The sequence below is a fragment of the Grus americana genome, chromosome 2 (assembly GCF_028858705.1).
Source record: "Grus americana isolate bGruAme1 chromosome 2, bGruAme1.mat, whole genome shotgun sequence".
In the NCBI taxonomy this organism is placed as follows: Eukaryota; Metazoa; Chordata; class Aves; order Gruiformes; family Gruidae; genus Grus; species Grus americana.
Genome location: NC_072853.1, coordinates 54,253,850 through 54,280,790, shown reverse-complemented (window position 1 = coordinate 54,280,790; position 26,941 = coordinate 54,253,850). Strand labels below are relative to the sequence as shown.

At 38.2% G+C, this 26,941-nt stretch overlaps 1 protein-coding gene across 6 annotated transcripts in view; it reads left to right on the top strand.

Moving 5' to 3' along the window:
• DLGAP1 (DLG associated protein 1) overlaps positions 1–26,941 on the top strand; it is a 422,037-nt gene that overhangs the window by 275,316 nt on the left and 119,780 nt on the right. For all 6 annotated transcript variants that reach the window (XM_054816398.1, XM_054816402.1, XM_054816401.1 and 3 more), the window contains 2 exons: positions 3,484–4,509; positions 18,395–18,609. In XM_054816398.1, the coding sequence (XP_054672373.1) occupies positions 3,556–4,509; positions 18,395–18,609 (1,169 nt within the window). In that variant the 5' untranslated portion in view covers positions 3,484–3,555. The remainder of the gene's footprint in view (positions 1–3,483; positions 4,510–18,394; positions 18,610–26,941) is intronic.

Genomic DNA, 26,941 nt, shown 5'->3' with positions numbered 1-26,941 from the left:
GAATCAGAAGCTATAAGGAGGTTTTTTCTAGACATATATTAACATATTAACATATTAAAGCAGGATTGAGGTGTGAGAGTGATTTAGGAATTGTTTTGGGTTTTTTTCTGTGTAGAAGAATTTTCCACTAAATATTTAAGAAAACCACCACTCCTTCAATGTAGAGCATATTATACTTGTTCTTCTTGGTTTTGGGTTTTTGGGGTTTTTTTCTTATTCATTACACTTACAATGCTGTAGCAGCAGCAATATAGTTAAGGTAAAATGAAGCTATATTCTAGTTAATACTCATGGGTTTTTACCACAATTGATACATGATAAAATAAATGTTTTTAATGCTGTTGCAGCAGAAAAAAACCTCTCATAATGCATACACCAGTCTAAGAGTTAGGAATAAACACTTTTTACTCTGAATTTCAGTTTCTCCCAGGTTTTGGAGTCTTTACCATCACTTCTTTTTCTTACATAGGTTGGTTTGGTTTTGATTTGGTTTTTCTATGGCTCTCTGGTCTTTGCTGCTTCTTTTTTTCCTCCTTTTTTTAAATGTGCTGCTCCTGCAAAGCTTTATCCTCCTTTTTTTGTAACTCTGTGATCTTTTGCTTTCACAAGCATATTTTCTCTGTTATTCTCTGTATCTGTTCATCTGATTCCTCTCGGGCAGATCATCCTACCTATTTTCTGCTTTTTTCTCCAGTACTTCCTCATGGAAGATTCATTGACAGCTCAGACTCAGAATGGGTGTAGAACTAAATGTTATCTTTTCTCCTAAACATTTCCACCATCCTACTTGCCATCTAAACTCATATAGCAGTGCTTAGCCAATCTTCCTCCACAATTTATGGAAAGCCTGTCCTTTTCTCTCTATACAGACAAATGTCACTTTTCATAAGCTTTTTCACTTTTTAAGATTTCTTGCGCATGCTCCTTCATATTGCCAGTCCATCCAAAACACAGCTGCTAACACTGCTGCTCTCATCAGTCAAACATATCTTTTAAGCTCATCTTTATCTTCAAGATGTTCTACACTATTCTGTCCCAGCCTCTAAACCAGATCAAGTGCTTCTTCATCCCAGCCATTCTACTCTATAAATATATTAAGACTACATATTATTAATAATTCCATGACATCCCCTGTGCCTGTCATGACTTCGCTATTCTGTAATTTATCGGTCCTTTTGGTTCTTTGTCTACATACAGTCTTTTTCCATAATACACAAAAATGAAAAATTCATAGCCGTTCAGCTAATGAAAAAACAAAAATAAATCACTGTTTCTGGGCATGTCTTTTTACTGTCTTTCTCCATGTCTTTCTCACAGCTTTGGGGCAAGGTTTTACTGTTTTTATCTTATATAGCACACTAGTCTATTGTTAGCCCTAAAATAATTTATCAATCATCTTGAGGACTGTTCTATGATTGTAAATGGATTTAAATAAAAATTAACTGGCTGAAGTCTTGTTTTCACAAGCCTGCAAATGTGAAAGATATTCACAGATGACAGAGACTGGAGTATTTTTATTTGGTCATTATATCCTTTAGTGGTGGTGTTCTTGACAGGATATTCTTGGTCAATGAACATTTTCAATGAACTAAGTAATGGGTCTACTACTACATCCTTTTGGATGTTTCTCTATTGCACAGTCTAATAGATCACATTTTTAAAGGAGTTGGTAGGGATATAAAATGCTCTTTAGAAGTGCTAAGGATTGTCACTCCAGTATAATTGACAAGTCCAGCTCTCTGAATATATTTTTTTTCGTGAATTTAAAAGTGCCTTTGGCCATTCTCCTCTTCAGGTAAGCCAGTGAGCTCATCCATTTGAAATATTTCAAGTGCCTTTTGTGGTATTTTGAAAACTCTTTTTTTGGAATTCAGGTTCTCCTGAGAATGAACATTTTCTGCATTGCAGGGATCCAGTGAGGGGGAGTGAATTGCAGGACGTCCACACTAGCTTTGAAGCATATTGAAAAAAACTCCTTTTTAGCTCACTGCAGACTCAGAATAAAATATAAAATATGTTCTGATGAAATGCAGGCATGCTTTTCCAGACTGACATTAACTTAATGGTATTTTAGAAAACTTCATTGTCGCCAATTTGCAAGTAGGTACAATGTCTACAACCTGTTAAAACATGAACTTTATCTGAGAACTTTATCTGGAGGAACATAGTGGAAAACTGTTTGCTATGCATGTCTGTCCATACTCCAGGAAAGACCTCAAGGGTGACATTTCCAAAAGTATTATGTGATTAGCCATGCCGGAAAGGAATAAAGTAGCTGAGTGACTCCCATTTCAGTTGTGTGCAGTATGAGAGGGCATCTTCTAAGAAGTCCTCTGTCCATCAGGAGCTGAGACAGCACCATGAGAATGTTTTGCTACATTTGAAACCCCATAATTTACACATTAGTAGCTCAGAGGTTGCAGTAGCAGTTGCATCCAGACTTTTGCTAGTGGTGAGAGCTGAAATGAGGACATCTGGCCTCAGACAGAGTGGTTATTATATCACTTGTGGTGAAGATTTCCATTTTCAACCTGTTGTAATCAATAATCTATAACATTGTGAGTCATTTCAGGGCCAAATAACTGCAATCAGGTATTAGTGTTGAAATCCTTTACACTGTTATAGCAGTGTGCAAGTTTTGGCTATAGCAATTCACCTAATGGTAGAAGGCGTAGGTATGGGTATTTAAACACTGCTTAGTACTCTGAAAATTTATGGAAAATTAAACCAAGCAATACATTATCATAATAAGATGGGGGGGTGTGAATAGAATCAAGTAAACAGTAAATTTAACAACCACAAATGTATAGGTTATTAAACATTTGGTTTGGCTTCATTTTGTCAGTTAGTGTAATGTATTATTATTTTTTCTTAATTTGAAAAAAAGCTTACAGAAATAATGTTTTGATATTGTCTTAAGATGCTAACAGTCTAGGCAGACAACATGGAGATCAAGTAAAAGTACACTTGAATCATGAACAGATGTGCATTGAAGACAGAGGAAAGTTTCCCATTAATTTCACCACACTTTGTGTTTGGCCCAAAGTAACCCAGAAAGTGGTCCATTAAGGACATGATCTTTTTTAATGCATTTATTTGGCCCTGAAAGCATGCAGATGAGCAATTAAGGCCTCCTGGGAGGCCTGGGAGGCCCCCATCCATGAATGTTTTCAGAACTGAGGTTTTAGAGTATAGGTGGTGATACGTATCTTGCTGTGGATTCATGAACAATAGTGAATTTCGTATCAGAAGAATTTTCTTCCATCTGTTTTCCAGCTGGTGGAGCGAGAATTCTTCTTGTGTGTTATTTAGGTATTCCGTATCACTATGTTGGACATAGGAAAGATTAAGCAATAAAAAGAATCAGAGAATGTTTATTCCAACTATTTTTACAGTAAGAAACAATAAATGCTAAATGTGCACATGCTGTTTTTTCTTTTAGCCTGAATATCTTATGGCTTCTGTTGTATTTCATTCTTTTAGGCGTTTCTCTGAGATCTGCCCGTTGCATAGCCATACGTATTAGATGACTTTGGGACTTGCTTTACATCAGCAATGAAGGGATTATCTAGCAGCCGTAGTCATCATCATGGGGTTGCCTGTGACCCTCCGTGTGACAGTCTGCCACACCACCCAGACAGGAAGCCATATTTGTTAAACCCGGTGGACCCCCATCCTGCTGACCACCCTTACTACACTCAAAGGAACTCTTTTCAGGCAGAGTGCATGGTGCCCTACAACGATCAGATTGCCAGCAGCACGTTTCCCCGGAGGCATTACAATTCCCACCACGAACTCAAGGACGAGTGTGCTCTGGTTCCCCACGGAACCGCCAACAAGACCAACCGCATTCCTGCCAACCTTTTGGACCAGTTTGAGCGGCAGCTGCCTCTGAACCGGGATGGCTACCACACTCTGCAGTACAAGCGGACTGCCATGGAGCACCGCAGTGACAGCCCAGGGAGGATCCGGCACCTGGTTCATTCTGTCCAAAAGCTCTTTACCAAGTCCCATTCACTGGAGGGACCATCCAAGGGGAGCGTCAATGGGGGCAAAGCGAGCCCAGAGGAGTCACAGACGATGAGGTATGGGAAGCGCAGCAAGAGTAAAGAAAGGCGATCAGAAGGTAAGCCTAGATCCAATGCATCAGGATGGTGGAGTTCAGATGACAACTTGGACAATGATGTTTGCATTTATCATGGTCCCAGTGGGGTCATGACCATGGGAAGATGCCCTGATCGTTCTTCTTCCCAATACTTTATGGAAGCCTATAACACTATTAGTGAACATACTGTGAAGTCATCCAGAAGCAATAACGATGTCAAATGCTCTACCTGTGCAAACCTGCCTGTGAATTTGGACTCCCAGTTAATGAAGAAAAGCTCTTGGTCCTCTACATTAACCGTGAGCAGAGCCCGTGAAGTTTACCAGAAAGCATCAGTTAACATGGACCAGACAGTGGTGAAGGCAGAGACGTGTCAACAGGAACGGTCATGTCAGTACCTCCAGGTACAGTGTGGAGAACTGATTGCTGTTAACTGTGCTCTGCCTTGTCTCAGGTGTTTGTGGGGGATGGAGGTTTGCTCTGATATTTCAACTTTCCCAAGAGGTCACTGATCACCAAACAAGGGGTAATGCTGCTGAAATTAAAAATAAATCTGCTTTTTCTTTTCTTTTCTTTTTTATTTTTTTGCCAGCATTCAGTATTTCAAAGAAACAGGTCATGTGGAACAGGCTTAATTTTTTCATGTGGGAAAAATAAGACCTTTCTGTGTACTTTTTGAATTTATAAGGCAGTCACAGTAGGGGTATAGGGAATTTGACATTGTAGTGCTTGCACTTAGCATTATGATGTCAATTAACCAAATGTTACCAGCATACAAATTCTTTGATTTCTGTAATTTCAAGATTTGCCTTTATTTACTGCTTATTTTATTATGAAAGCTTTTGACACCCTTTTGAGAAACTTTGGGGTACCTTAATGCTTTCTCCAGCAGGAAAACAGCCTACTTTCCTTTTTGCCATAGAGTATAAATTCTCATGAAACAGTTATTGTAACGTGTCCAGATTTGTTTATCTGGCTATTCCTCTTTCTCATGGCTTTGAGTCAAAAATAAAAAATCAAAAGGTTGAAATTATTGCTTGTTCTGATTATACATTTTAGGAGTACATCACCTACTCCCTCACAAGCTGTTTGCAGTTAATACAGCGTCACTATTTTTCACCAGTATTGTATCTTTAAATGTCAAGAATCAGATGTCTGCTCTTGGAGCTATCATACTGCCGGTGAATGTTTGTGGCAGGAACATGGATCAGAAAATATTAAAACTGTTTCATTCTTAGGAGAGCTGTGGATAGCTTTTATGCACTTTAAACGAAGCACTTATGGCACATCTAAGTGTGTGTGTAAGATGGAGCAACGTTGCGCAGAGAAGAGAGAAGACCATGAGGAAAAAAGAGGTTTGCTAAGACGATTTGGTTTCATTTTAATGTAGTGGGACTCTTGACTATTTGTATAGAAACTGTAGCGAGTTTTCTCATATGGGTGCTTTAATGAGACAGTCAGCTTCCACATTCTGTTGTTTAAGTCAGTACGCAGAGAAAGCGTAGGACTGAGGCATCCGCATTTAAAAATTGATCTTAAAAGGTTTTATTGAATGGCATGCAAAATAATTTTGAATGCCAGCCTCTGGGATTCTAAGTTTTGAATGTGAAGAAATGGATCTGCGTATTTTCTATTAATTGTTAGGAGAGTGCGGTGGGGGGAGAGGGGGCAATACGAGTGCTCAGTGTGTGTTTAGAGCTGTGTGTATGGACTGGGGAGGGAGAGGGGGTTCAAAATAGCCTCAGGTTGCAACCTTTTGAGGTTTTCTTTCTTTGTATTAAGTCTCTCTTGTCTGAATTTTGTGAGTGAGAAGAAATCGGAACTTTAGGCTTCACTGTCGTGGTTACTTTGGACCCTCAGATTTCTTTTGTTGATGTTTTTGTTTACTCCTTCAATCTTCCTCTCAGGTTTAGATAAAATAGCTGACAATTCAGTATGTGACCAGATGGCTAGAAAAAAGCGAAAAACTGTGCCAGCATCAGCTTTAAATGAACACCTCCATAGGGACTTTTAGATAATGTTTAAATGACAGGAATAGACTCTTGAAGTGGAATTAGAGGACATTATCTGTGTCTGTATGAAAATATGTCCAACAATTGTCAAGGGCAGGAATTAGAATAACTACATTCTCACTTAGAAAAACTAAATTCTCACTGTGTTTCCCATCCTCACTGGTAGTTTTATTTTGGTTTTCATTTCATTTCATTTTTTCTAATTGTATGCTTGTTTGTAAAAGCCAAGGAAATATAACTGGTTTGAAATTGGTTTGGAGGTTTGTTGTTTTTTTTTTAAAGGAAAATCTTAATCAGGCTTCGATTAACATTGGAAATAATATTCAAACAGAATAGGGTAGATTTGAAGAACCAGGTCAGGATTATTCTTCTCTCCTGGCGGCTTAAAAGGATGACAAGTGGATATAGATATTAGAAAGTCAGTCTATTTTGAATGTATCCCATTGCCTTTCTCTTAAGTATATCACTTATCTTTCTACACTACAAGCCCTTTGGGGCTTGGACTTTGTTCCCTTTTGTGTTTCCACAGTGCCCAGCACAATGGGGCGCAGAACCTAATTGAGGCCTTTTGGCTGTCCTGCAATATAAATATATATTAACAGCAGCAGAGTATTACTCCATTAGTGGGCTGCAGAGGTATTCTGTATATCTGTTATTTTTCTGGTGACCTTCTCATCATTGTACCAAAAGGCTGGTGCCCTTTGTTAGAATAATTAGAAATGCACTAAATGAGATGAAAGCTGCAAATTCATGACAATACTTGACAACTCTGGTAATTATTTTAATTATTGTGATGCTTCTTTATTACTTTATTTAACTCATTAAATATTAAATAGATCCTTTTATCAACTCACTTGTAATTTAAGCTGTTGTTTATGGCCCAGGACATAAACTCTCTGATCCTTGAAAGATGCAACTATTTTGTTCGTGCGAACTCTTCTTGTGACGGTATCTGAATACAATGGAGTGACTTTTTTTTCAACTCAGCCTACCCAGGATAATTTTCTTTATCCTGATAGATCTGAGTACATCAGAGATCACAGATGACATTGACTTCACATTTGCTTGTAAGGACTTCTATCACAAAAGTATCTGGATTAATTTTCAGTGTAAAGACATGGAAATAACAAACAATTATCTCACTTGGTGTGATATTTTCCACATGAGTGTTCTGTGGAAAGAGTTGGCAGTAGTTTGTGTTACAGATGGGCTTATTTCTCATAATTTGGAATTTGGATGGAGTGCAGAGTCCTCCTGAATTGCACAGTCTTTCCTTACCCCGGCAGGCTCCCCTTCCAGCCCGGGTGCTGAGGCGCAGTGTCCATCCTTGGAGGTCTAGGGGAGGCTCAAGGCTGTGCGTCTTCAGAAAGAGATATTAGCTCCCGGACTAGTCTAAAATCTGTCAAGCAAACCTTTTTGTTTCACCTGCATTTCGAGAATAGAATTCTATTTTTCTCTTTATTTCTCCTTTCAACAACGAGGAGCTGGACCGTAGAAAGATAAGGTCCTTCTTTTGAGCTGCTTCTTACTTCGGGAAAGTGCTTTTATTTGATCCAGGTTTACAGTTGGACTAATTTGAAGGAAGGTGAGAAGGAACTGTTCGTGTTTTCTCAAAATTCTTCAAGATTGTTTCCCTGCATTGAAAGAAGAATTTATAAAGCAGTGGACAGCCTCCACTTCTCTAGTAGCTTCTCCTCTGGAAAAATTAAAATTAAGCAAAGCTATTGAAGACAAAATGTAAGCAGCAGTCTTTTTCTGCGAACAATAGGGTCTAAATACATGGGTAGATATTTTTGACACTCTTGTTTTCTATGAATTCATGATTTTTGAAGCTAATAGAGTATCAAGTACACTGCAGAGTTTGTCTCTGATTATAGTTTTGCTGTTCAATATTCCCTGTAATTACCATTCCCATTGTCCTTGGTCCATTCATTAAGAGACAGAGAAAAATACAAAGGATGACATTTTTTGTATTATTCCTCTTTTCTTGTTATGTGGGTCAGTCATACATTTCCTTTTGACCTCATTTGATGAGACTGAAGTCAGTTGTGTCAGATACTTGGGGCTGAGGATAGAAATTTTACTTCTGAAAACTGAAGTGCGGTAGGTGGGGACAGCAATGCAGTCATCCGAGCTCCGCATTTGCATCGCTTGTTGCTTGGTGGGAGACTTTCAGAAATACTATAAAAAAATAGAAGCCAAGTTTCTGGGTGTAATAAGCATTTGCGGGTGGCAAAGGGCTCTGGTTCGTACTGTGCTCAGTTTCTTGTGCGAAGGATGTCCTGTCTGTAATGTGCACTTTTATATAAAGTGTAGTGCTAAGAAACTGGTATCAGATTGACTTGCTTTCCCGTCCCAGTACAAGTCGCTTTCGCAGTTTCTTAGAAGATACTGCTCAATCCCAGCCTCTTCCTGCTGCCTATGTCCATGGATGGCCAAATAGAGGGCATCACCCCAGGTCAGAGTGCTAATAAGGACCAGCATCTGTGATATGATTTGTTAATGTAGTATGTTAAATTACAAAGTGTTTATCCTTATGACACAGCAATTTATGATAGGCCTGTTATACTGGGCTTACCTGTGCAAGTCTATCTGCATTGTCAGTTATTCTATTTGCTCATTTGTGGTGCTTGCATTTCTCTCGCCAACTACTATTTCAAATTAATCTTTCAGTATCTCCTTGTATATATATGGAAGTTGGATTTTAATATCCATTAATATTGATCTTCCATTTTTCATAGATCTGAAGATGTGCATTTTTCTCTCTTATTCCATTATAAACTGAAAATGAATGAAGCGTATATAATTTCCCCTTCATTTTTCTCTGTAGTCAGAATTACAAAGTATGTGAAGTATAAGTTTCAAGTTTTTTACTAGCTCAATTGAAACATATTTCTCAATAAAGACAATTTGAAAAAATATGAAATAAAATGTCAAATGTTATAACGTATTCCAGGCCACCTTCCAGGTAATGGAATAATCATGAAAACAGTTGAAAATTCTTAAATGTTCGTGAATTTTAAAATAAACTAGTGTCTAAGAACATTTAAACAGAAAAAATATCATTCACAGAAAGCTAATGTGTTTCAGTCTTTAAATTGCTGTGCAATGGGTAATATGAATAATGAATAAAGTTAGACAATATGTGGGGACTTGGAAAATATAAATAAAGCAAAAAATAGCTTATTTACAAAAAATATATTAATAACAAATAACTCCGTTGAACCTACATCTTGGTTATTTAGGCTACCTGCAAACTTACCCAAGATGTCTTTGGTATATTAAGATGAATATGTAGACGAGTATTTCAGTATAGCCGTCTTCCTCATCTTCACAGTCCTTTAATTCGCCTTAAAAAAAAATTGTCAGCTGACTTGGTGAGAATGATCTTGCCACATATTTCACCTTAACAACTGCTGTGTTCTCATTCATTTAATTAAAACCTGGACTGACCTTTGGTGTCTGAGTAATGCAATAATGGGGCCACCTAAGTACTAAGAGAGCTGTTCTACAGCAATGTCAGTACTTCACATTTAACTGCAATTTTATCTGCCCATGTTCCTTAGGTAGTAGTTTTCTATCCTTTAGTTTTATCACCATTCTGTAACTTCTTAGTATTGAATATACTGGCACTAATCTTTTTTCTAGATTAACTTGAAGAATTGCTGTTGTTTCATTCTGTTAACATCCCTATGTTCTAATACAGCAGCCATTAATGAACGTAATTCTGGCATCCGGATCCCTGTTTTGTGTTGCTACATGCATTTAGCAACATACTTGGGTGACACAATGTTACATATACTGATGTGTCAGAAATATTTATGAAAATTATGGCTGCACATAATAGCTGGCATTTGGTATCTATTTCAGTTCCTTTTGATATAAACATGGATAAGATTTGACTCAGACCTGGATCTGACTCCTTTCTGTAGCCTTAAATATCTGGAGTGTTTGGTAATTTCACTGTAAAAAAAAAAAAAAAAAAAAAAAAAAACTCAACAAAATTCTTCAAGACAAATCAAGTCCAGCAAAGAGGATCATTTCAATCTGCATCTGAGTTTGAAATCACTAACTTTTCTTATGGAGATATGTAAAGTAGGTGGGAAAACAACAGTGACTGGTGATATGTTTTCCTCAGTCAGTGCAAAGTAGTAAGGAATATTTCCCCTACATCCAGTTATTGGGGTTTTTTTTGTTTCAAGAATGAAATCTGTAGTCCAGGTCTTGAGTGGGGAATACTACAGTGCCAGAAGAATGGTTTGAGCTGGGGGCAGCTGGCCACAGTTTCTGTTTCTGCCCTCCCAATGCCCTTGCATTGTGCTCGTTGCACAGCTGAGCTTCCGTCACTAGTGAATTAAGCAACAAGAACAGGACTCTGTTGTATATCGTTTGCCTTTTCATACTCTTACCCTGAGCCTGTGCAATGAACTGTCTTGTTTGAGTAGAGGGCAAAGAGGTGATATGACTTCTGATAGATATGCAGTTCTTTCACCAAAGGCTAAGCAATGTGCCATGCATTTGGACAAGGCACTGTGACAGTTCTGATGTGCCAGGGCTTCCAGAGACAGTCTTTGAATTGTCTCTAGAGTCTTTCATGCAAATAAATTTGTGTCTAATTTTGCTTTGCTGACATAACACCAGCCTGCTAATCAGCTTGTTAGGAAATCTTTGAGATTTCCTGGTCTCTATCAATTCGGTTCCCAACAGGATTAGAGTCAAGACCATGACCTTGATTTGGTATCCAGTGAGACACTACTGTAGAGCAGAGGTGACAGTTTGGAGCCACTAAGACACACTATGATGGTCTGAAATCAGGAAAGTTTTCTTAGAGCTGAATGAAGGCTTCTTATGCAGGTATATTTCATTGCTATAATCCAAAAGAAAACGTTGTGGAAGTTTCGGTGAAGTCTGGCCACTGTACACTAAAATGTGACAGAAGCTAATAGCCAGCTGGAGATGGGACCTTAACTGCATTACTTACAGTTGCTGTCTGCGAGAGCACAACATTAGCAAAGCACCAGAGATTATGAAGTTACAGTCAGCCAACAGAAACAGCATAAGGGCTGTTTCTCAAAATGCTTTACCCATCACATCTGTTTTCTTCCAGGGATTCAGATTCAGATACATGTTCTCCGTCCACAAGCCAGTTTCGTGCTGGCTGCTTGATAGTGGGGTTATGGTCGTGTTGTGAAAGGTAAAATGACATCTCATTTAACAGTATTGGCATTTGATGCCAACTAGTGACTGTATGCAGGTGACGAAGTGCTTAGGGAGAGAACTGATTCACCCCAATAGAAGGTATCTAGAAGTGAAAGAACATTTCTCTATTGCTGGTCATTGAAAGTGTCCTTTCAATGATTGGTATTCCTGTTAACAGTCATCCTTCCTTGGGCGAGGAGCCATATCTCATTATAGCCAACTGCACTGAGGGCTTCAAGGGTATTGAGAAAGATGAGAATGAATGTCTGCCCTCTGCCACAGAAAGAACATCATCCATGAGTATCACTGAAGAAATCTTAATTTGAGGTCCTGGCCAAGAGTCCTGCTATATGACCTTCAGTTATGTTTCCTTCAGCTAATAGATGTGGTCGTTGCGGTTTGGTTTCCTTTCTGCATAATGTGTTTGGGGGTGCAAACGTGCAAGGCATTTGGCTGGAATCATTGTATCCCACGTGGCCCTCTTCATAGTTGGTGGGATTTTTATGCGTAAAGCAGGAGGAGAATATTTATCTGGAATCAAGACATGGTTGTTTTGTGTAGGAGAGACACATTCCTCTTCATAAAGCAGGATGTGAATCAGACTGACAAGCTAGTGGTCGAGGCACCTTTTGATGAATGAAAATTATAAACTGGAGCAGTGCTTGATGAATTTGGTGTATTGACTTAACTCTATGAGGATTCTTACTGTTTTAGAACACTTTCCAAAGTACTGTTTATGAAGGAAGATTGTAGTTCTTCACATCGCTTGTTCAGGTTTGATGCAAGATGTGGGCATTTAGGTTTGAGGATGTGATGTTCTATCTCGGACAGGGTCTTTGTCTTGGATGTTAATGCTCTTCATGTAAAAAATTACAGAGATAAGTCTGCTAAACTAAATGAATATATAGTAGAACTTGATTGCTGAAATAGTAATTGAGTTGCTGCAGATACTGAGAATATTAAGTTTGTCCTAAATGGAAGCAACCTTCCTATCTGTCTTTTTGAAAACTCTTGAAGCTTATTAAACATATATTGTTCTTTCAGGCTTCCTTTTTTTTTTTTTTTTTTGCATACTTCAATGATTCTTAACGCATGCACATTGATAGATGCTACTCATCTTTATTGGTCTGATTAATTCAATATTCATGAGTGCTAGGAATAGGCTTAGTAAGTGGAAGATGGCAATTGAAACTTCCTTAACAGCACGCAGAAGAGGCATAATAATGGCTAAGAAAACCAAATTGCATGGGTTTGAAAATCTGCACTGAGCAGTCATTAAGCATTGTTCTTCAGTTGTGTGATTTCATTTCATTAAGTATTTGCATACTAATAGAAAGCTAAAGTTACAAGTCTACTGCTGTGAGCAATGGTTAGCCACTCCTTCCAGTCCTTGTGTTTACTTCTGTAGTCATCCACATTGCTTTGGCAAAGCACAGGCAGAAGCTTTAATGATTTCAGCCGCAATAAACCAAATCAAACTGGAGATCAATAATGAACTTAATTTGCTATAGAGACAATCTGTTTGATATTTCATCCAATAAGGTAAGTTAATAACAATTTTGGGCAAAAAAAGAAGTAAATTAGATAATCTAATTTTATTGTTTAGAAATTGAATGAAAAGTGTTTTCTTTACCTTTGTCCTTACGTGCTGGGTTTATTTCATGTACCACTATGTGTGAGCTTTTGAAATGAATATTTGAAAACTGAGAGGCAAGTATACCTGTTTGCTTAGTTTCTTTACTTGGGGACCTAGACTATCTATTAGAAAAATCCAGTTCCTTTATATCAAAAAATGCATTAAAGGAATTGACCAGTCAGTTCAGCCTGGCTAATGACAAAGTGTGAGCACTTCCAGAGCAACATAAATTTAGTTAAAGATCTGGACAGGTAATCTATACAATAAACGAAGATGAATCCAGGTAGGATGTTGTCTGGTGGCTGTATGTTATCTGTACAGTCTGTTCTGTTTACAAAAGAATCTTATATCTGCCATTTAATCAGAAGAAAGAAACTATAGTCAGGCTTAGCTTTCATACTTGTAACAAACATTTTAATTCTAGGTATATGCTGAAGTGTTAAGTTTCAGTAAGTTGCCTGGCTCAGAGGCCTTTGCTGAATATTTTTTGTGTATTTCCGAGTAATAATGGTGTTCTGTCTCACTGCATTTTCTGTATAAGTAAAGTGCACTCTTGATTTTTAGGCTTCTAAAGAAAGACTTGTGCATGATCTTAAAGATCATTTGCAGAATGAAATGTTTCAGGATCTCTATTACTTCAATACTATGAATAATAATCATTTTATTTTAATAAACACAATGATGTTCATTGTTAGGTATGAGTTTAGCTCTTCCTCCTTTTTCATGAGACTAAAAAGCATCATGAAAGTGATGTTCCTGCTTGATATTTGATACTGAAAAAATGGTATTGCCAAGCTAATTGGATAATATGATTTTCTTAAAAGCATGAAACAGCTTTATCTCAGGTATGTCAATCTTAATGTCATGAATCCTCTAAGGCAGCAGATACCGTGCATATGCACTTGCGTGCAATGTAGTGTGTGACCTTGCAAGATACAATATTGGCCATTCAAACAAAAGAAGAGCCTGTGGGAAAATTTGTGCAGACCTCCTGAAAAAATAAAAAAGAACTGGAGGTTCACATAGACACTTTGCCTCGCATTTTTGTAGATCAACAGAAGGAAACACACTACAGAATGTTTAGTATCATATGTATAGAAACAGAATGCAGGAAATAGCATGATTTATTATATTTTCTAATCTGTAGTTTTGAGAGGGCTTTACTTCTTTCCCATGATACGAAACACTTTCCTGTGACAGTAAATTGCGTTGTCTGCAATGAGCTGTTACAGCCATTCCTTTTAGGCACCAGAGAAAGCACTCTGAAAATCAGGTCACTTCTTTTACTAAGTATTGCTTGAGGTATTTGACTATAGGCACAGAAGTATTAACATGTTGACATTATTTTATCTGCCTCTATTTTCTGAACAGCAAAATAGGTACAATAAAAGGAAGTGGTGAGCTTTAAGCATTGTTTGTCCTACTCGAGTAATATACAGACAGTGCTCGGAGATCCTTTCATAAAAAGTATTACAACTATTAGTAAACAAAGAAAAAATCTACTACTTCTGAAGCTTTTCTTTACCTTGCAAATATTCTCTACCAGTTACATGATATCTTACTGTTTTTTCCAACTTCTGAAGTCAGGGTTCCTGACTCTTCTTAAACTGAAATAAGATAAAGGGGCACTGGACCCAAATGTCTTTCCCTAAAAGTCTCTTAAATACTGAAACCTTACTGAAAAGAAGAAGAAAAAAAAAAAAAAAAACACAACAAACCCACTCAACCTTAAATGTCTACAAGAAAAATGGGCAAACTGTTTAACCAAAATAGCTTTTTAATCAAATGTCCATTACATTCTTCTACTGCAGCTTTGTCTAGGCAAGTAAGGCAGTTTGTACAAACACTCTGACTTCCTCAATGCGTAAACTGAAATTAGAAGCATATCTGGTTTGTTATTTCAGGCTATTCTCTAAATCTGGGTGTTTTTCCTAGCTATAGCCATCCTTTTCTCTTTGGCACATACAGGGTTTACCTTTAAAACCATAACATGGTAATGGAACTTGGGTTGCATTTGTATGATTTTCTTTGGTTTTGCACATGTAAGTAACCTCCAGCACACCACCCAGCCGGTGGGTTTGTGGCACTCCGGGACTGCCTCGTCCCTGGTCTCTCTGGGAACAGCTCAGCTTTTTTTTCTGCAACAACTAGAGAGTTTAGAAGGTGGGAGAGCTACTAAAAAGATAGCGTGCTGTATTTCATAAGCTGCCCTACTTCACTGAGCAAGCAGAGCTCAAACTGGAAACTTCCTCCAGATCACCTCACACAAATTGTGGGGCTAGAGCAATGCACCCAAAGCTCAGCACGGTACACAGTGTTTGCACGTGTAATTAAGAAGTTTTGTGGCAAATTCATTGCAACCAACCTTCAAAACTCAGCTTATCGTATCTAAATCATTTCGAGAAGCTTTAGGATGAAAGGTATTGTACTTTTGTATGGGATTGTTGACAACAGAACTCAAGAATGTAAGGGTTATAGTGCCCACATCAACTGTATCTAATCACTAGTACTGCAGCTATAAACTATACCATTAAATTTAACAGTATGCCTGTTATTTAATAAAACTACAAGTGTTCAGCTTGCCTGAAAAATGGGTGCCATATGAGCATTGTAACTTTAACTCCTCTGACTTTTTCTCAGTTCAAGACACCAACCTTAACATTATACTAACATTTTATTTAGCACATTAAAGATTTATTCACTAATTTATTTTAATGAGAAAAAGCACAGATCTTTAACTAAAGCATAATGAATAAAATATTAAACAGATTAAAGCACATGCCCTCTGAGAATTCACAGATTCTCTACATACTCTGACTTAGATATCTATCTAATATCTGCCTGAAAACTGAGTGGAACTACATTATTAGGGGTTTCAAACTTCTGACTGAAGTCCGAGCATGCCATCAAAATGTCAGCAGAGCTTGATTTTACTAGACCTGTCTTAACTTCTGTTTTGTACATGAGTGATTTGAAAACTCAAGGAGCTGTAAGTTCCAAAATATATGTGGCTTAGAAGCCACAGAATTGAAGCATTGCTTTTTCTTTTTTTTTCTTTTTATTTGACATGGAAACATATCAGAGCTGTATATTCAATCTTGTTAGTACTTAGTACTCTCAGTCTGTAATACTCCCATTCTTAGTTAGAACTTTACCCTTTTATAGAAGAATATTTTTAGTGTTTTTAAGTGTATTTATTCAATTACTTCCTATAGATATGCAATTCTGCATGCCATTGTTCAATAAGAAAATTGGACTTTGAAATATGTTCCTACCCTAAGGAACTTATGTTCTTGAAGCCCAGGCAAATAACAAAAATGAAAAAATAAAAAATAAAAAAATTAAAGAAAAAAAGAAAGAAAGGAAGGAAAAAATAAAACAGCAACAAACTTTGTGTACTGATGGAAGATCAGAATTTACATGTTCCACAGAAGTAGAGTTACCAGAGTCAATAACTAAAAGATATTTAAAGAAAACATGGAAATTTACTTTAAAAAGGCACAATTAAAGAATTGGTTAAATAAAACATTGAGCAACTGCGAAGGAAGTCTGAGTCCCAAGAAGGGAGACTGAGTCATAAGAAGAAATGTTGATAAAGATACAAACTAGAGTACACTTCCAAGATTAAATCTTGAGTCCTGTAAGGAAAATATCAAAGCTCCAAGTGTGTTTATCAAGGCCAGACGTGAGCAAGAGAGATCTGGGAGAAAAGAAAGAACTTAGACTGAGCACAAGAGGAAAGACGTACTTTTCTGAGCCTGGAAGTTCAAAGGCGGCCCTAAATCATGATGTCAGTAGCAGGAAAAGAAGAGTCAATGAAGGAAGAAAGTTGGCAAGGTCTCAGGTTTGAAGGCAGCAGGAAACAAAGCAATGGCATGCCTTATGAATAGTTTGGTTAATTAATTATAATTAGTAATAAGTCTATGAATGCTTAGGACCATTAAATGTCTTTGTTCCTTTGTATAGCACAGTAAGTTTTGGATTGCAGTTTATAGCAGCATAGATTGGTAAAATGCCATAAAAATTTGACCTACATTGTCAGTAACATTTGAAAAGCCTTGCACATTGTGGATGTAGGCTTATGTTTGTAGTGGGACTCAACAGCTAAGCTGTTAGCAAACAGTCCAGTGTTTCAGTTTTGGTTGTCTAAACAAGCTGGCATGTAAATGCCCTGGCTGCAGTTTGGGCAGCAACGGATACACAAGATACTCAGCAGAAGCTAAATGTTGAAGAACAAACTTTCCATAGAAAAGAGACACTTGATGATTATCCTGGAAGATGCTAGTATTTATAAGCTGCAGGACAAATTTTAGCAACCCAGATTTGAGACTTCTTGTTTAATATGGCTTGTAAGGTTTTCTGAGCGCTGTTCCTATAGCTTGCTTGATTCACTGAGAATAATCAGAAAAGCAAACTAAAAATTCATAACTACTTTTATTTAAATCTAACACAAAATATGTTTAACTAAAAAGCCCTTTTGCAGTTTCACCTTTACTATAAAAATGAGGTTTCTGCAAAATAACTTCAGGACAACTGCATAAAGGATCCTGCTCCACTACATGTTGTTTCCACTGTTACAGGAAAGACAAATGTGTTGGTTGACAATGGTCAGAAGCCCCAAGAGCAGAGGAAGGGAGAGGAGCACAGTGTTCTTGGGCTGTCCTCTGCTATGCCCCAAAATCTTGTGAATGCACATTTGCAGTGCTCCAGATTTCCAATGCAAAGAATGGACAGCACTTATTTCAGATCAAGAGAAATAATGCATATCAATAAGAAGAAGAAAAAGAAGGGGATAAAGAATTGTATGACTCAGACACTCAGACTAACCTAATTCAAAAGGAGGATCCCTGCAAGCTGGCGGGTGTTCAGTCACACTAATTATGCTATAGAAGCAATAGTATTATAATTTCACACTTTCAAACCTACTTTTGTGATGATTAGTACATAGCTCCATTAATTTGAAATGTATCGTGAACCAAAATCATCCTGGTGAGTGTAGCTATGCACACTCTGTCTGAAAAGATTGTGATGCAGGGATTCATATTTCATCTTTTGTGCCTCCCCAAAGGTGTTCAATATGTTAAGCAGAACCAAAAGTACCCTGATCTGGTTTGTAAATGCTTTGAATGAAAACCACCAAAAAACCCAGATTTATCCAGCCAAGTATTAGACCCAACTGAGGCTCCTACATCAGCATGTTTGCTAGAAACTTCCCAAATAAGAAGTGGAAAATAACAAACTCCAGAGGTGCTTGTGACTACGCAGGGGGAGAAGTAGGCCTTTGCTGCAAACATCAACCCATGCTCAAATGGGGTTGAGGATGGGCCCTTGGGCATGAGAGTTTTTGTTACGGCTCTATTGTGGCTTAGCACAGTCAATTCTTGCTGTGCAATTACATCAGGGAAGGGTGTACTAATAAGAGAATTGTGTTTATCACTTCAGGTTCCTCAAGATGAATGGACTGGATACACTCCACGAGGGAAAGATGATGAGATTCCCTGCCGACGAATGCGTAGTGGCAGTTACATCAAAGCCATGGGGGATGATGACAGTGGAGACTCAGACACAAGTCCGAAGCCATCTCCAAAGATCGCTGCCCGGAGAGAGAGCTATCTCAAGGCCACCCAGCCATCCCTCACAGAGCTCACCACCCTCAAGTAAGTCCGTGTTTTACTACGTCATTTAGAGGTCTCCATTAAGACATACAGTTTCTGTTCCTATTTGTTTCTACTCTTTACTTCTAGGTACCCGTTAAGGAAAGTATTTAAACAAGTATGTTCGGTCATGCTTATTTTTGGTTGGTTTTTTTTCTGAACAAGGGTAGATTTGGGAATGTATTTCAATGTTTTCTGAAAAGAGACCCTACAACCTGCACTTTTAATTTGCAAAATATTTCAACCTCTTACTGTTAAGTGACTACTCAGGTATGTACTATAGGTCTGTTCTTTAAATACTTGGCTGAATTATAACTTCGGCCTGCAAAAGCTTTGCATAATTGTGTATTTATATACACTTAACATGTGAAATTAGCCCTAAGCTAGTCTTTGCAAGTCATCAGAGAGCATCTGACATTTAATTAAAAAGAACAATGACTGTGTCTGAAAATAGACAAATCCATGGTTTCCGCTCTTTAGTTCACTCAGAATGCCACTGTATTTTGTGGAGAAATATAACCAAAACTGGAATTTTTTTAATCATTTATGAAAGCTTTAGTCAAGAGGAATGATGAATTTATGTGTTATTGATGTCACTTTGTGCTTTTCTTTTATTTGGGCCTTTTAAAAAAGCCATCCAAATTCTTATGAAAATTGCAAAAATGGACAATTTTATTTTAAATTATTCTAAATTGGAGAAGTTGCCTAAAGCAAAAAAATAAACTATATCCATAAAAGAAAATAGTATGGATTTAAATCAACAATTGTTTCTGTCTGTCTTCTGCAAAATTCGTAGCTATAATGGTGAATCATAGTTCACTGAACCAAAAATAACCTAATTTTAGTATAATTTGCCTAAGGCTGTAGCTTTAAAATGGAAAAAAAAGAGCTGTATCTCTTCTAGTATCCGTGATTAGTGACAAAAGACTCCTTCTGCATTTCCCTCATTAATTTCCTCTCCTTCCTTGCCCTCCTCTACCCCATTTTTTTCCCAGAGACCTTATCTGAGAAACAGATTTTAGAGAAAAGTGTGTGATTCTTGTTAAGAATGTCATGCTCTTGACATCGGTGATGAATAGACCAGAAGACAAAAACATGCTTATTGCAGCCCCCCATAGCAGCCTGCCTGACGTTGTCTCAGGGGAAGCCAGGAATTGCTTCTGCTCTGCCTTTCCATTAGTGTCCAAAGGAGAAAGAAGGAGAAAGCAGTCTCATTTTCTGCAGGGATTTTCATGAGCTAGCTGGCGCTTGCTCAAGGGATCCAGTGATCCCTTTCATCATCCAGCAGACTTTACCACATCCTTTCCTGAGCCAAAACTCCTCCTCTGAGATCAGTTATTGCAAACTTTGCAAGGTGAATATAAATGTTACGTACCACACAAACTCTATCAGGCATGGACACGCTATCGGGCATGGAGCTTATTCTTTTTGAGACTTTGGAAACATATGTTCCATAGTTCCATAATACATATGTGGTGAGGGTGTTTGCTCTTGGTCATTTCTGTTCTCTGTAGATATAAGATTTTCAAAACAATATGGAATTACTAAAAAGAAAAAGTCCTGCATGTCACTATTCACCCACAAAGGATGATAGATCAGAGGGGCTAGGCAGCAGAAGATTTTGGGTTTAGCTTTGAAGTCATTGTAATTCAGCAAAGTGCTTGTACGAATACTTCATTTCACATATGTTTTTTAATCCCTTCCTATTTGGGAAAGCTTTTAGGAATGTGCTTAATTTTAAGCTGCACTCTGTAAAATTCATGTAAGTAGGATGTAAATCACAGGGTAGAAGAAGGAAGGCGAAAATGATAAATGGTAGTAAAACAAAAAAAAGAGGACAAAATATGAAATAACTTTTCTTTTTCGATGACTTTTTATCATAAATTAGGATTAAGTAGAATTATTTCTTTTAATCTATGATGATAGTTTATATACTATATATCTTTTCCTGGCAAACCTTTCCACTTTCAGAGACAAATTGTATAATACATAATTATGCATTGCTTTTGCTCTTTTCTGCTGAACATGGTAATTTGGGTTGTGTTTTTTGTTTGTTTGCTGTGAGAACTAGCCAAGGGCTTGCTCTGGGAATTGAAGTCTTCTATTAAGCAAGGTCTGTTTTGCAGACGACTTCATACTTTCTTAGTAGCATGACTTGACCTTGACCATGGCATTGCTTGTTCATCCCAGGGCTGATTACTCTGAGAGGTGTGATAGAGCTCTGCTGGCATGTCAGCCAGAGACTAAATTAGGGCCACTAACTCAATGAATATAGGTCATCAAGCAATTGTGTAATGTGTGATAACAAGTTATTTCCTTGGCTTACTGTTGACTTGAGTTCAATTTGCACCTGAATAAGAGCCTTATGGAAATGAGCCAAAAGCCACGCTAGTCAGCAGGCAGCCTTTTACTGACACTAGTGGACTTTCTAGCTGACCTTGCAGGACATTATTAACACCTTAAAGCTGAGTGGCATTTCACTCTTTTAATTATGGCTTTTCTGTCAGTGAAGAAGGAGGCACCTTGTGAAAACGGCATTTCTACAGTGGTAATTGTCAGGGATCTTCTGCACTTCTACTACTCTCTCTGTTTTCTGTATGCAATCTCTAGTTGGCTTCACTTTCATCTTTGGCAGAGCAAACAACTTAAAAATATGTTCCCTTTTGCTTTCACTGTTGTTTTTGAAGGGATTTTTCATCTTGTGGGACTTTTCCTCTCTGAGTACTTTAAGTCTAATATTGGTCTCACAACCCACACTGTTCCTCCCACCTACCTACCTACCATTGCTCATGCGCCTACTCTTCTAAGAAAGGGTTTTCATTATTACCAATGGGTCTTTTTATATAACTTTTGAACAGCACAACTGTGTCATATCTCCTTTACGTAATACAAATTTATTTTCCTGTTTTTGCTGAGTGTTTTTTTTTCTTGCTATACCTTACAATCTCCCTCCTACAATATTCCTCCCATGCCATGGTTTCCATGTGGTTACAGCACATGTGTCAAATGCTGTGGTACCATTCTGAATAAAGCACAGCTTGCTGTGATCTTGAAATGCACACCTCCGCTGCTACACTCTCATTATCCTACCAGGAAGTAAGCAGCTTTTTCTCTCTGTCTTTGCTGGCAGTATCCTCTTGGTGGTTAATCTTTCACAGTCTACATAAACTGATCCAGCTGAAAAAGAGTGACATTTTCTTGCCCATTCCTGAAAAGTGGCAAAAGTTTATCTTGCACTTGTAAGCAAATGGAAAATGGACTGATTGGCTAACTTCTAAAGAAGGTGCAGGCAACAGATAGCTGACATTTCTATTACAGCTGAGCTTGATTCAGGACATATTCCTTCACTATCTATATGTACGTTGGTTATGTTTAGCCTGCTTTCGTTGGGAAAAAGGTATGCAATTACATCCTCTGTCCACATGCCAACCTGTCACCTCAGCCTCCCAGTAACTTTTGAATCCATTGGCCAACTATAACCAAGTTTGCTAGAGAGACTGAAGTCTGAAAGATGTGAAGTTCCAGCAAACTTTATGAAAATCTGTAGCTAGATGAGACAGAGAAAGATCTGCAGCCGTTCCTTATGATCCCTTGAAGGAGTCTGGGCAAAGTAGCTGGGTGAGTCAGCGCAAGGTATAACTTGATGGCAGCAAGCACTTTCCAGGCCTAAAGGATGAGGAATATGGAAGAGACTATAAAACTCTGTTGAGGACAAGAGGTCTAAGAGATGGATCTTGTTACCATAGTTTTTCTACTTTATTCTGCCCCTTTCCTCTTCTCCACTGCATGCACACTCACTGCTTAAAATATGCATTCAGATTCACCTTCCTAACTCAATACTGCTGCCACTGTGGGGATAGCTTTGATTTTCCTATAGTGATGCAACACATGCATTTGTGTATGTAGATGTCTTCACGGCTTCTCAAACTGAAATATGCAGCTCTCATAAAACTATGGGACAATATAAAGTCTGGAGATGGTTCTCCCACCTTCTCAGCTTTTCTAAAATGCTGCCCTTGGGAAATGCCCCTACTGAGGGAAATGATAAGGGATATAAGGATAATTATAGCCTGACACATGGGCTAGGCTGCTCTGGCATTTGAGAAAACCAAAGCTGATGTCTTTACACTGCACTTCACCATGCGGCGTAGCATACATCCTTAGGTATAAAAACCATCTTGGTCTTAGGAATGAGGTCCTATTTACTTTAAAGTGTTTCTATATTACTATAACATGGTCCAAAATATACCCAGGAAAAAAGTGTCATATAAACAAAAGCATGCTCTCTTTAAATGGAGGTGTTGTCCTCATTCTGCTAAAAATAATGAAAATGTCCCATTAACTTCACTGGCCCAGATCACAGATAGGGGGAAGGGAGAGGGAAAATATAAGGTGATGCAATACCTCATCTTCCTTATGGTGAATATTTTTAGACACATGCAGGGAAGCTTGTTAATTTTCTTTCTTGTTGGGTGACTTCCAATTAGGGAACAATGACTTTCCTAATTAGTACAAAATAAATAAGTCTGATTAATCTTTTATTAGTGTTTTACAGTATGTTTCCAGTACAGTGTGTTTCATTGTGTCATGTTGCAGTCTCTTTCATTTTCATCAAACCTTTAGTTAGTGAAAGAATTGTTTCCGTTTTCCGTGAGGTGTGTTTTGTTTGTTTGCTTGAAGGGGGAATTTTTTTGGATTTCCCAGGAAAGAGATTGGAGCATCTCCATGAGCTTTGGACATGCAGCCAAAGGAACAGTATTCTGGAACTATTGTTGGCCTAGGTAGTAACTTTCCCAGCCCGCAGTCACTGATGCATGATGTATTACTTAGCTTTTTATTCATATTATTGCAATCCCTTCTCTCTTCTCTCTGAAAGCTAGGGAGAAGACGTTGGAAAGGTTTCTCACTTTCAGGGTCATGTGTCAGGTGTGATTAAGTTCAGTGAATAATTTATAAGACAGAAGAAAATTTGAAAGGCAAGACAATAAAAAATATACTTATTCTGAGGTAGTAGGTGGGCATAGTTCTGGAGCCAATGGTTTCCTTATGGTAACTGGCATCTGGTTTGTGTACACGATATTTAAGGAGCAGACGATATTGATTTATTGAAGGAACTTAGAGCTTGGAGCTTTTAACAAACAGTTGCAACTTTCCACTGATGGATATATAAAGCATGTTCAGTCAGTTAATGCTTAATATCACTGATGGGCATGTGAGAAAGCTTGTGCCCCATGGCAGCTGCCCTTCTGGGCTTTGTGTCCCATTACACGGCGGTACGTATGCCTTTAGAGCACAGAAATGAACCCGCTCTTCTCACTGTGCAGTCCCCTTTGGAGACAGGGCATTCCCACAGTTCACTGCGTAGTACGTAGGTAGGATGGGCACTCCTCCTCTCTACTTCTGCGATGATCCCCACCAGTTTATCTTGCAACGAAACTGAGGTGCCCTAGCTGTTACAGTCTCATTGCTAGCAGACATTGCTTATTCCATTGTAATACTTACCCTTGTGTCAACCCACAACCAGCTCCATATCCCTTATGCCTTGTTACGTCAGTATTGTCACGATTGTATAAATAATGTTACTTCTTGTTTCTCTAGAATGAGAAGTCAAAATTTTGTTGCAGTCTGTGACCTGTACTACAGTTGTTGCCTCACTTGTAATTTTACCTTTACTTGCTGAAATTTGGGGCAATGAAACAGTTACAATTAACTTCTTTAAGAATAAACATGGTCAAAAAAAAAAAAAGCCTTTAACTTTGCTAGTCAAAGGGAGATCTTCTGGCAATATTGGAGCAGAGTTTTGGAAGCCGATAATCTGTTAAAGAAAAGGTGCAGCCTCATTTAGATGATTGCCTTACTTGCAGAAATGAAAATCCTTGTCCTGTACCTAGTCATCTGGCTCAACTTTGCACAAGACTTAGCTTTATGTTAGAAATAGCTACAGATGAAAGTGAGTACCTCCAATTTTTTACCTCCTCGCAGTTAAATTCTGTAAACATTTCTTCATTTTAGAGCAAATTGTTTTGCTGAATCCAAGTCCATCCCACTGTCTCTTTTAAAAAGCAAGGTCCTTTGCTGTACCTTATGGGTCAAATGGGCACTTCTAGGGCTTGCTTTAAGAAACGCAGTTATAATCACTGAACCAAGAAGTGGTTTTCAGCAATCTCTTTCAGGGTACAGTTTTTACACAGCCAACCTGCATGTTTGTGTGCTAAACTGGTCTTGTTTATTTTTAGCCCTACTTCTGCCCACCTACTTAAAATGCTGCATCAGAAAGGAAGTTAATAATGTCCAGTGGGGACGGGATAAGAAATACTGCCTTAGACTGCAAGGACATACGCAAGCTATATGTTAGAAAAATTTTCCTAATGGTAATGATAGTTAAGCATGGGAGTGGATTGCCAAGAGAAATCACTTCATTCGACGTTTTCAAGAAAAGGGTAGAAAATGTCTGTCAGGACAAATTTAGGTATTGCTGATACTGCTTTAGGGGAGGAGTAGGAGGGATCAAATGACCTCATGAAGACCTCTCCAGACCCATCTTTTACGATTCTCGCTCTGTCTTTCTCAGGCTATTGAATACCCACTATCACTGTTCTTACTTCCCTTTCTTAAGATATTTTTTTAAATATAAAAATAAAATTCTCATCAGGACCATATTATTCCTGAAGGCCTTCTGTTGGATAGTAAATATAGATATCCCACCCACATCAGTGCTGCGCAATTCTTTCATGTATTTTAAATGTTATTTCATTGCTAGCGATTCAAAATTATGTTCTGACTGCTGCCAGCCATACCGTGCTTGACTCTTGGTATGCGATCTTGCGCTATCTGGTTTAGTTTGCTAAGGGGAGCTCAGCTGATGTATTAAATCTGCCATGCAGAAAATTCACAGGCATAAAAAGAGATGTGCATTTGCACAAAATTCAGTCTGGAGTCCTTAATGTCCAACATAACAAGACAAGCAAACAGGCAACAATAATTAAGTTAATTATTCATACTAATTTTCTGTTCTGATCAGTTAGAAGTGCAATATTCTTTCACTGTGAAATACTGAAGCCCTGTTAGATTAAAAATGGGAAAAGTTAAAATAATGTGCTTTGCATTAGTTTTAATGTGAAATTACAAGACAAACAGTGTTTCTGCAGACATGCTTTGGGATCTGCTGTTAATTTGCATCACGTTAGGGTGAGAGAGAGAGACATGAAAGTGAGTGATTGTGCTGCCCTTACAAATAAAAGATACTATTAATATCTAAGTCATGTTGATGCCCAGTCATCCGTTTCTTGTATTTTCTTGTGTTTGTATTACTGCTAAAATGGAGTAACTTTCAACTTATTTTAGTAATTCTCTGCTGGCTTGGGTGCAGTATGGGGTGAGGTTAGGGGCAGGGGGCAGCAAAGAAACTGTATGGCCCCTGGTAGCCAAGATACTGAAGCAGGGCAGCATCAAATACCACTCTGCTCCCAGTGACACATGTCATTGAATGTTCATCTGAAGAGACTTGGCTTTTTAAAATCTCCTTTCCTCCTAATGAAGTTATAAATCTTTTCAGGAGGGGAGAAACAAGAGAAATTCTTTAAAGACTTTCTTATGGTGTGCCTGCTTTCTTATTCATTGTACACCAGAAAGATAGAGAACCATTGTACGATCACTGCTTGTGTTATTTGCTGGTGTGAAACATTTCTGTTGGAAGCACCTTTGCAGCAGCTACTGAGTTCCTGTGTGAGATTTCTGTGGTTGCACCTGTACCTGAGTCGCACGGCACTTTCCCATTCCCCTCCAGAAGAGCTGTGCTACCTGACCAGCCCGCACGCCAGCTGCCCAGCAGCTTTGCCTGCAGCAAGCCCAGGGACCACAGAAAGCACTAACTGGTTTTGTCATCCCCGAATGCCAGCAGCCACATCCAGAGCACCCAAATCTTTCCCTTTATTTAAGTGACATCGGGGTGGCAGCCGTGCTTGGGTCATGTCTGTGCAGCTCTGCACTGTGACAGTGATGTATCATGCTAAAGGCAAGCTCAGGAGCTTTCAGAACTAGTCTATAAATCTCTCCTGGTTTATATCTGGCAATTGCTATTGCAAATCTGTGCTGTCTTCATTACTCTGCACTTGAAAGGAAACCTTGAAAAACTTCTTTTGGAAGGTACTCCTCCTTGGGCTAGTCCTAAGAACATTCACAGCTACTATTTATTACTTTATCACACCAAAATAGCTGTAATATAGACATTTATTAAAACTCTCTCTTGTAATAATCGATATTTATTACTGTCTGCGTAACAAAAATTGGAAAACATGCTAGAATGCAAAATAGTACAAGGTTCTTACTTCGTATT